Here is an 8,653-nt window from a genome sequence, read left to right as displayed (position 1 = left end):
CCCTTTTTTTTTTCTTCTTCTTCTCTTCTTCTTCTCTTCTTCTCTTTTCTTCTCTTCTTCTCTTTTCTTCTTTTCTTCTCCTTCTCTTTTCTTCTTTTCTTCTCTTTTCTTCTCTTTTGCTGGCATCACACTTTATCTTTGCTTTTTTGAAGCTATTTAAGCTATGAAAGGCATCTGTTGGAGGATCCCTTTCTCTGTAATCTATGCTAAACACTTCAGGACTGCAGTGTGTGTATAGTGTGAGACACTGCAGGGTGAGTACCTGTCTAAATAGCACTTTTGTCATACCGTGTCGTAAAATAAATGCAACTGATAGAAAGTCACTCGCACTCCAGAAACTTTTTTATAGTCAATCTTCTTTATTGACCATGAAAGTGTCACATAATTTTAGCGACATCTGGTCTCTTCAGGCAAAACAAAATTGTCATCCATGGATTCTTTGGAGTAGCTTGGATGTTTTAAGATCTCACACTTTTTTTTGTTTTGCCAGAAGAAGAGACCAGGCGGTCTTGAAACGTCGCTAAAGTTATGTGACACTTTGATGGTCAATAAAGAAGATTGACTACAAAAGTTTCTGGAGTGCGAGTGGCTTTCTACCAGTTTCAGTATCTGACATGCAGAGGCATCTGCGGTCGCTCCAGCACCATCCCCGCACTGTGGGGAATTTCCAGTCAGGAGTGCGATGGGATCTACCATATTCTAAAATAAATGCACACATAGGTGTGATATGACCATGTCACCACCTCATGCACAGCATGTTAAAGCTCAACTCTGAACTTGAGTATTTCAGCCAGAGCTGCTTTTTTATTTTACCCTCTCTGCTGGGGAACTTTTTTATTCAATAAAAATTAGGCTGGAGTTGGGATTTAAACAAAACCGTTAAATGGACCCACACAAGTCTTCTATCTTTTAATTTCACTCCCACAGTCCTAAACTGGAATCTATATATTTGAAATTTATGTAAAGGAAAAACCTTTTTATGTTTTTGGATAGTGTAGGTAAGGGTTAAAACCCTAATCAAGTTATTTGTCCCTATTCTTTTCGTGTGATCAGTCAGTTTCTTCAACTGCTGACTGGTTGAAAATGTGGGAATTTTTAGGTCCTTGTCTTCAACTGTCCACCGAGCACATGCAGTTGGATACCATGGCAGGTTCAGCTGAGTAGCCAGTGAGAGCCCTCTCGGTGGGGGCACATATGACCAGTGGTTCTGGCCAGCCAGTCACTGTGTCCCCATGCAGCCAGACTTGTACACCAGCTTGTCACTACCCTGGAGGTCCCGGATGGCAATGTGGCAGAGGGCTGAAACAAGGTTGTCGGGCAGTTTTTATACACTGGAGTGTAAAAACTGCAGGGCACATCTCCAAAGCCTGCCCCCTCTCCCCTTCCCCTGAGTGGTATGTATGGAGCCTGAGACTGTGGGGGACACATGGCTGCCACTATGCATGGTGGTTAAGATTTTGCCTACTGCAGGTGCAAATGCTCTGTGGTAGGCCTGAAACACTAAATGAGGCTGTGGTTTTGCGGTCTGCTGAAACTGAAAGCCGTGGCCACTATGTTTACATTGGGCTTTTTTTTACAAAAATGTTTCTGCCTTTTTGCTGATGTCACTTCCGTCCATGCTGTAAGTCCCTGGGCACATAGAATGGGTGGTTCTTTTCCTCCGGGAGTGCTGTGTACCGGCTGCTGTGCTGCTTCTGCAAAGGACACGTAGATGCTGAGCACATTGCTTTGTCACCTGGGACAGCGTGTTTCCCTCTGGTCTCCCCCACCCCCCCCTTCCCCAGTCTGATGATGACCTTGAGTGTGTGGTGTCTCCCCCCATACCCAGTTAGTTGGCCCATGCTGGCATGACAGAGGACAGCCATTATACAGACGATGTTCACTCATAATGTACCTTGCGTTCCCGTGCGGCCCATCGCATTGAGACCGGAGGGCATGGCTACGGTGCCATTCACTTCAATGAAGTACCACGCCCCCTCCTACCCCCCAAACATAGTGAGCTGGCCGCAATGCGATGCAGTGTGTTCTGGCCAGAATCGAGTCGGAACTCACTGTATCTGGTGTGAACGAGGCCTTCAGACACTTCTGAGATTGTCAGAGGCTCTGTATGCTATAGTGCTGCAGCCACTCCTCCTTGAGGACTCCTGATGTCAGCCATGCTCCTGGTGGTAGCTGGGAAGTCTTGTACAAGCTGCATTGATAGTCTTTGCAGATCATGTGAGGCTTTTGCTGGCACTTTGACTATATCATTTATGTTTTCAAGACAGGTGTGTGTCTCTTTTATAGAAGGAGACTGCGTGCAGGCTTTGCTGGAACAGTCTGCAGGTCAATAGGCGATAATCTCCTATCTAGCCAGAGGGCTGTTTTTTGTTTTTGTTGTATACTAAATTGGACTGACACACTCTTGTGTGGGAAACTTTTTTGCTTTTTTGTGTGATGCAACAGTGATGAATAAACATGTACAGGAAGCCCTAAAATACACTTTGGTGTGGGGACTATCTCCTTGCACGCTCTACAAATGAAGTGTAAAAATAATATATAGTGTGTGTATTATCATTTTTTTTCATTTAATTTTTTTGCCAAATGTTGTTTTTATTATTGAGATCCAGGCAAACAAATCAAAACCCAGGTTAATGCACTTTTACATTGCACATCAATACGGGTCGTAACACACATCAACATGTATTGACATGCATAGATGTACCTGATGAAGTATGTTTTAATGCATTGGTGTTGCTCAAGATCCACTTGCTCACCTAAGAAAGGCACCTGTTAACCTCCTCTTGTCTGACTGTTAATATCACTACATATTAGGGTTGGTAGAGGAAACTGCAGATTCCGAGAGTAGGAAAATGTATTTTCCTCCACAAGCCTCATGCGCATACTTTTGTTCTCAGCCAAACCTATGACCAGATTTGAGTCCACATGTTTGTGCTCCTATTTTTTATTAATGCTTTTGGAAATCCTTTTTTTTTTTTACAGATAGCCGCATTAGGAATATGCTTTTTCATTGAAAATCTGAGCCATGCGAGCCAATACTTGTATTGTTTTGCTTTTCTGTATTTTCTTGGATGTTCTACTTATATGAAGGTCTTTGTAATACAGCCAGTCTTATTTTTTTTGTTGCTTTTTATACACCGAGACAGTAGAAGTGTATTTCTGTAGCCTGGAACATCAGCCACATCTGGAAAGTTTCACCAGCAGAATCGCCTCTTTCAGACGCATCAGGTTTCAGTTTGGTTTTGGCACTTTAGAGAACAGGCCTTCCAGTCTCTGTGCTGCTGGAAAATACAGAGCTTTGTGTGTGAAGTGAGCCAGTCACTACTGAATATAGTAATCCCTGACATTATCACTTGTTACTCCTAATAGGACTGAATATATTTCTTGGGCAGAACTGTGCTAAGTAATTAGCCCTCTTGCAGATCTATGCTCCTATATCAACAGGGACCCAGGCTGAATTGAGTTTTTATATTCTCCCTAACTGTGCATGGGTTTCCTTTTCCTGCTTGTTTCCTCCTACAATCCAAACGCATACTAATCACCACCATCAGAAATCATGGGCCCCCTTACTCACTGGCTCATATCATTGTAATTTTGGGAAATTACATTCACCATTTTAAGCTCATTTTTAAGCTCATCAAGTTCTGCTTTAAATTAATAGCCAAGTTATCTTGCAAATTGACAGTCTAAAACCCACCATTTACATTATTTGCTTTCTGATGCGTTCCTTTAGGTCTTGGCTGCAGCTTTTCCCCTGCATGACAGGTGATTTAAATACAGGTTGACTGGCTCCATCCTGACAGGAGTAATGTCCATCCTCTGTATGTCATGTATTACCAGATTAAACCTAGACAAGAGTAATATGCTTGCTTAAATTTGGTAGCGATATTAAATTGTTACCTGCTTTTGGAGCAAGTATTGATAGGAATATCAATACTGTGGGTAGCACAGTGATGTAGTGGTTAGTGCTTCTACCTTGCAGCAGTGGGGGGTCCCTGAGTTTGCTTGTGTGGGTTTCCTCCAGGTACACCGGTTTCCTGCCACTCTCCAAAGACATGCTGGTAGCATGTGAGATAGGGACCTTAGATTGTAAGCTCCTTGAGGGCAGGGACTGATGTAAAAGTGCTATGCAAATTGTGTGCGCTATATAATATACCTGAAATGAATAGATCTAGGAACTCAGTAAAGTGCGGCTTAATGTGTTCAAGTAATGGGGGTCACAGGAAATAAATACATTAGTCGCTGTTCTTTGAATTTTACTAGGAGAGGGTGCAGCAGATGTTTAGTATGGCATCCCTTTGGTTGCCTATACTAGGACTCTGAGCTACTTGTCAAAGATAAGGGGATAGGGAATGTTCTAAGAATAGGTTATACTCTCCTGGGAGCAGAATTTAAAGACTCTGGGAAAAGTAAAATAGATAAGGACTTGGTGATTTTGTTATGAAGCTTGGGTCTAGTATATAGAACTGTAAGGGGATTTCCATCTTTTACTGTGATTTAAAGTAAAAAAAAAAGGTGTCCAAATAACCTCTTTGTAATGCAAATGTTGGTTAAAAATCAAGCTCTTAATATATTTAGTGACTGGGTTTTTGTCAGCAGTCTTTACCTACTTAATCCCTACAGAACTATTGTATAAGAATGGGGGTTGTAGAAAGGCAAGAAGATGCGCTGTAATGATCAAGCTTCCCTTTTGAAACTGTGTGGACAGATTTAAACATTAGAGTGTGGTTTTAACTGCAGGAACTAAAAATGATCAATTTACAATATCTTAAATCTTGCAGGTGGTGCTCATAGAATTGTGTTTTCTGGCTGTCATGTGTCTACTGTTGGTAAAAAAAAAATGAAAGCAAACATCTGGTGTTAATCTTGCTTTGTGGTGTTTTTATTTTTGGCAAATATAAACTTGTCTTATTGATTTTTATGCATGATGACATTGCTTGCAGACATGTTGACAGTACCCTATATCAAAAGCCTCCTGATTAGGGTCTGCCAGTGTATCTTGCCATACTGTAGGATCTCAAGGGTTGGATAGGCACTGAACTCCTTTTTCCCTTCTGCTGTGACCTGAAAACTTTTGCAGGAGAAATGAATCTCCCGCACACACACACGCTGGGTTTTGTTTTTTACTCGCCACCTAAGTCCGCTGTCATATGTGGCCTTCGTTGGCTCCTCTTCTGGGTGATTGAAAATACTGGTCATCTAACCTCATGACATCACACCTCCTGCAATCTTCCAGAGTTTCTGTCCGTTATGTGGTCACCTGAAGAAGGACTGCTTCCACTTTGCAGTTTAGATTTTATTTTTTTTCCAGAAAAGTCCTACCACACTCCTTACTGGTATGTCCCTTGTGGAGGGTGCTGTAGTGACTGTGGATGGCGCCGCTTCAGATCCAAATAGTAAAGTATGTCACCAGCACACCATGTGTCAATCTTCAAGCAATGATCATTTTATTGATGCACTCACACCTTGTCACATTACATATTTTAAAAGAGTAGTCATTTGTCCATAAGAACAACTAAATCTCCTTGTACTGAAGAAATCTTTTTGTTGTGCATTTGACATGATTTCTGTATGTCTAATTGCTGCAATGATCTTTCTTTCTAGGCTGGCAGTGATGGGGAAAGCATTGGAAACTGCCCGTTCTCACAGAGACTTTTTATGATCTTGTGGCTCAAAGGAGTGGTGTTCAATGTCACAACTGTTGATTTAAAGAGGTAAGAAAGAAGTAAACATTTTAAAGTTAGATTCAGAAAGAATTGTGTGCTTTTCCTTTGTTGTAATTTATAATTGGCTTTTTATTAATCCTGAAAACTGATGGTGGCTGTCAGTGAGATATTTGATGGCCCAGTGCAGTGGCAAAGGTCACTTTGTGTAGGGCCTCCCTGTAGTAAAATAAGTTATTGATTTTTTTTTTTTTTCTGTGTTCCTCATAGACCTAACCAATGGGGGTTAAACATGAGTTAGCTGCTTCATTTATTTTGTTAACGTTTGACAATCAACAACTTTTAAGGACAGACAAATGTCTGTTCTGGCTGGATTAAAGAAGTGTTTCACGGCTGTCCTACCAGCATTTTATGCTGTGTGGTTATCTACCACACTCGCATGTGCATTTCTAACCTTCAGAACTGGCACTATTGGTAGAATATGAGAACAGGTTTGGAAAACAGTGGATTACTGATGAGCATAAAAAGCATAAAATAAGGATGCCTTGCATAGAGGACATGAGCAGCAGAACCTCTCCTTAACAGTATTCTTTGTGTGTGTGTGTGTGTGTGTCTATCCATCCCTAATGTACGTTAAATTCCCCACTTTCTATAAAACCTGTGTTTTTAAAGTCTGCATAACAGTTGTATATCTGTTTCTAAAGAAAATGCAAGCTAAAAATAGCTGAGCGGCAACAGCAAATCTTAAGTGTTTAACTTAAAATCCATTGGTACAGAGTGAATGAATACAGTTCATACAGATCCATAATGAATGCATCTGTTAGAGATGACTCACACATGAGCACTTGTTTTCTGTAGCTCACCACACAAGGGTTTCTGGGAAATTCGTACTGGTAAGTAAAATATTCAGATTGACATTCAGGGCCATAGAATGCTGGGACTACCAGTGGCCTTTTATTACAAAGCCATTATGTGCACACATGGTCTGCAATACAATATTCACACACATCAGTACAACAGATATACTCTCCAAAATATGTGTCTTTATTATTAAGGGGTAGGGTTTTCTACAGGGTGGCACTGTGATCATTCATCTAATATTTTTTAGACTGCACATTTCATATGGAAAATACAGGTTATTATATCTAAATAATAACCTGGGGAGAGATCACATTTTGCAGAGCATGGTCAAATGGCTAAGAGGCACCTCCTTGTGGTTACTTGGACTTTTTAAGTTAGAAAGTCATTTCAATGTACCCGAATTTACAAGGTCTTCTACACAATACTAACAAAGAATCCCTGCCAGTCCGGAGAAGTCCTGGTGTTGGTAAGCAATGATGTAGGCCTCCAGTGTGCCAGCAGTGTGGTAGAAATGAGAATCCACATGTCATTAACTAGAACATTCCTTGTTTTACAGCCCAGAATGCTTTGCAAATACATGGTCATAGAATTACCCAGTATTAAATGTTTGTTGGTAAAATAATGTACATACAGGTAATCATAAATAAATAAAAGATCAATTTATAAACTTGTACACGTATTAAAGGAAACTGATCAAAGCCATTATAGTGCCTCTTAAATTGATTCTAATGCCCTTTCAGGATTTTTTTTGTAGCTATATCCTGTCCTGAACTTTTACCTAATAATGATAGAAATCTATGCGATTTTCAGTTTTGCTTGGGTATTTCCCATACTTTGTACACATTTATCCTTTTCTGTTCTAAACAGTCTAGTTGTGAAACCGTGCTTAGAATTATTTGCATCCACAGGCCACGTAGCATGAACGCTGTGCTATAGAGATCGGGGAAAAAAAAAAATTGTTTTAGGGGGTCCAGTAACCTTAGCAGTCATCCCCCATGTGGAAAATGTCAAAACTCCTGGTACATATGTGCCCCACGACATCTTCAGCATGCTTAAAAACTTTGCTTCCTGAACCAGTAGCAGTTTCTCTTCTTTCTATGTCAGTCATGATGATGCAGGGTGTAAGTGGGCACAGGCTCAACAAGGATCCAACTAATTCCTGGTGATCTTAAAACGGCATGGGAGAAGACTACACTTTTTTTTTTCTGGGTGTCTAGCACAGGAGATCAATAGTTTTGTGTGTTCAAAATTTTGCAGCTTCAGAAACGTTGAATGATAATTGTCAAAAGCTTATATGTTGAGTTAAAGAAAACTATGCCATTAGTATTAGTGAAAGATTGTGTTTTTTTTTTTCTTTAAAGCAGAATTATGGGGAGAGTGAAATACACTCAAAATTGCCTGTAAACTAGGGCTGCAACCAACTAATCGATAATAGATTATGAGAATAGTTGTCAACTATTCTCTATCAGTTAGTTGGTCGGATCCCCTAGCTCTCTCCTCCATCCTGGAGGAGGGCACAGCAAGCAGTGGGCAGGTGCAATAGCCAGCCTGCTATTGCAATTTGAAGTGGCCAATAGCAGGCTGGCTATTGCACCCAGCCCACTACCTGCTGTATTTACATTCAGCTGCCATATGTGAAATCTTGCCACTAGCCTCTGTCATTCCCTGGCTGAAGCTATTAATGTGCTTACAATACAATTTATTATAGAGGAAAAAAAATTATAAAGAGATTTTTCAATTTTGGCCAGACAAATTCTACTGTGGGAGGTGCGTTGCAGTGCCATTCATTTCAATGGAACCCCAAACGTGTCCCCCACCCACAGTGTGACCACCCACACTGGAATGCATGGTACCCAGTGTAACACTGCATTTATGTATTTCATTTTAAATTAAGGATTGTATTTAATTTTAAATTTAATCTGAAAAAAAAGAGAACAAATGCAGCCACCACATCTAAGGACTAGTAAGCTGCAATATATTACATTTTGTTTTTGGCTTTTTCGCCTGATGGCAGCAGCAGCCATGGTCTTGGTATAACCACTTCAGGATTTGTGTATGTGTGTATGTATGTGTGTGTGTGTGTGTGTGTGTGTGTGTGTGTGTGTGTGTGTATATATATAGATATATAT

At 40.6% G+C, this 8,653-nt stretch overlaps 1 protein-coding gene across 1 annotated transcript in view; it reads left to right on the top strand.

The window, feature by feature from the left end:
* The window catches only part of CLIC4 (chloride intracellular channel 4), a 51,518-nt gene that overhangs the window by 35,970 nt on the left and 6,895 nt on the right, over positions 1 to 8,653 (top strand). The window contains exon 2 of the mRNA XM_018569203.1: positions 5,605 to 5,714. Coding sequence (XP_018424705.1) covers positions 5,605 to 5,714 — 110 coding nt within the window. The remainder of the gene's footprint in view (positions 1 to 5,604; positions 5,715 to 8,653) is intronic.

The sequence above is a fragment of the Nanorana parkeri genome, unplaced genomic scaffold, assembly GCF_000935625.1.
Source record: "Nanorana parkeri isolate BGI_ZX_2015 unplaced genomic scaffold, ASM93562v1 scaffold1303, whole genome shotgun sequence".
In the NCBI taxonomy this organism is placed as follows: domain Eukaryota; kingdom Metazoa; phylum Chordata; class Amphibia; order Anura; family Dicroglossidae; genus Nanorana; species Nanorana parkeri.
The sequence above is the reverse complement of the archived record's forward strand: the minus strand, read 5'-3'. Positions and strand labels throughout refer to the sequence as shown.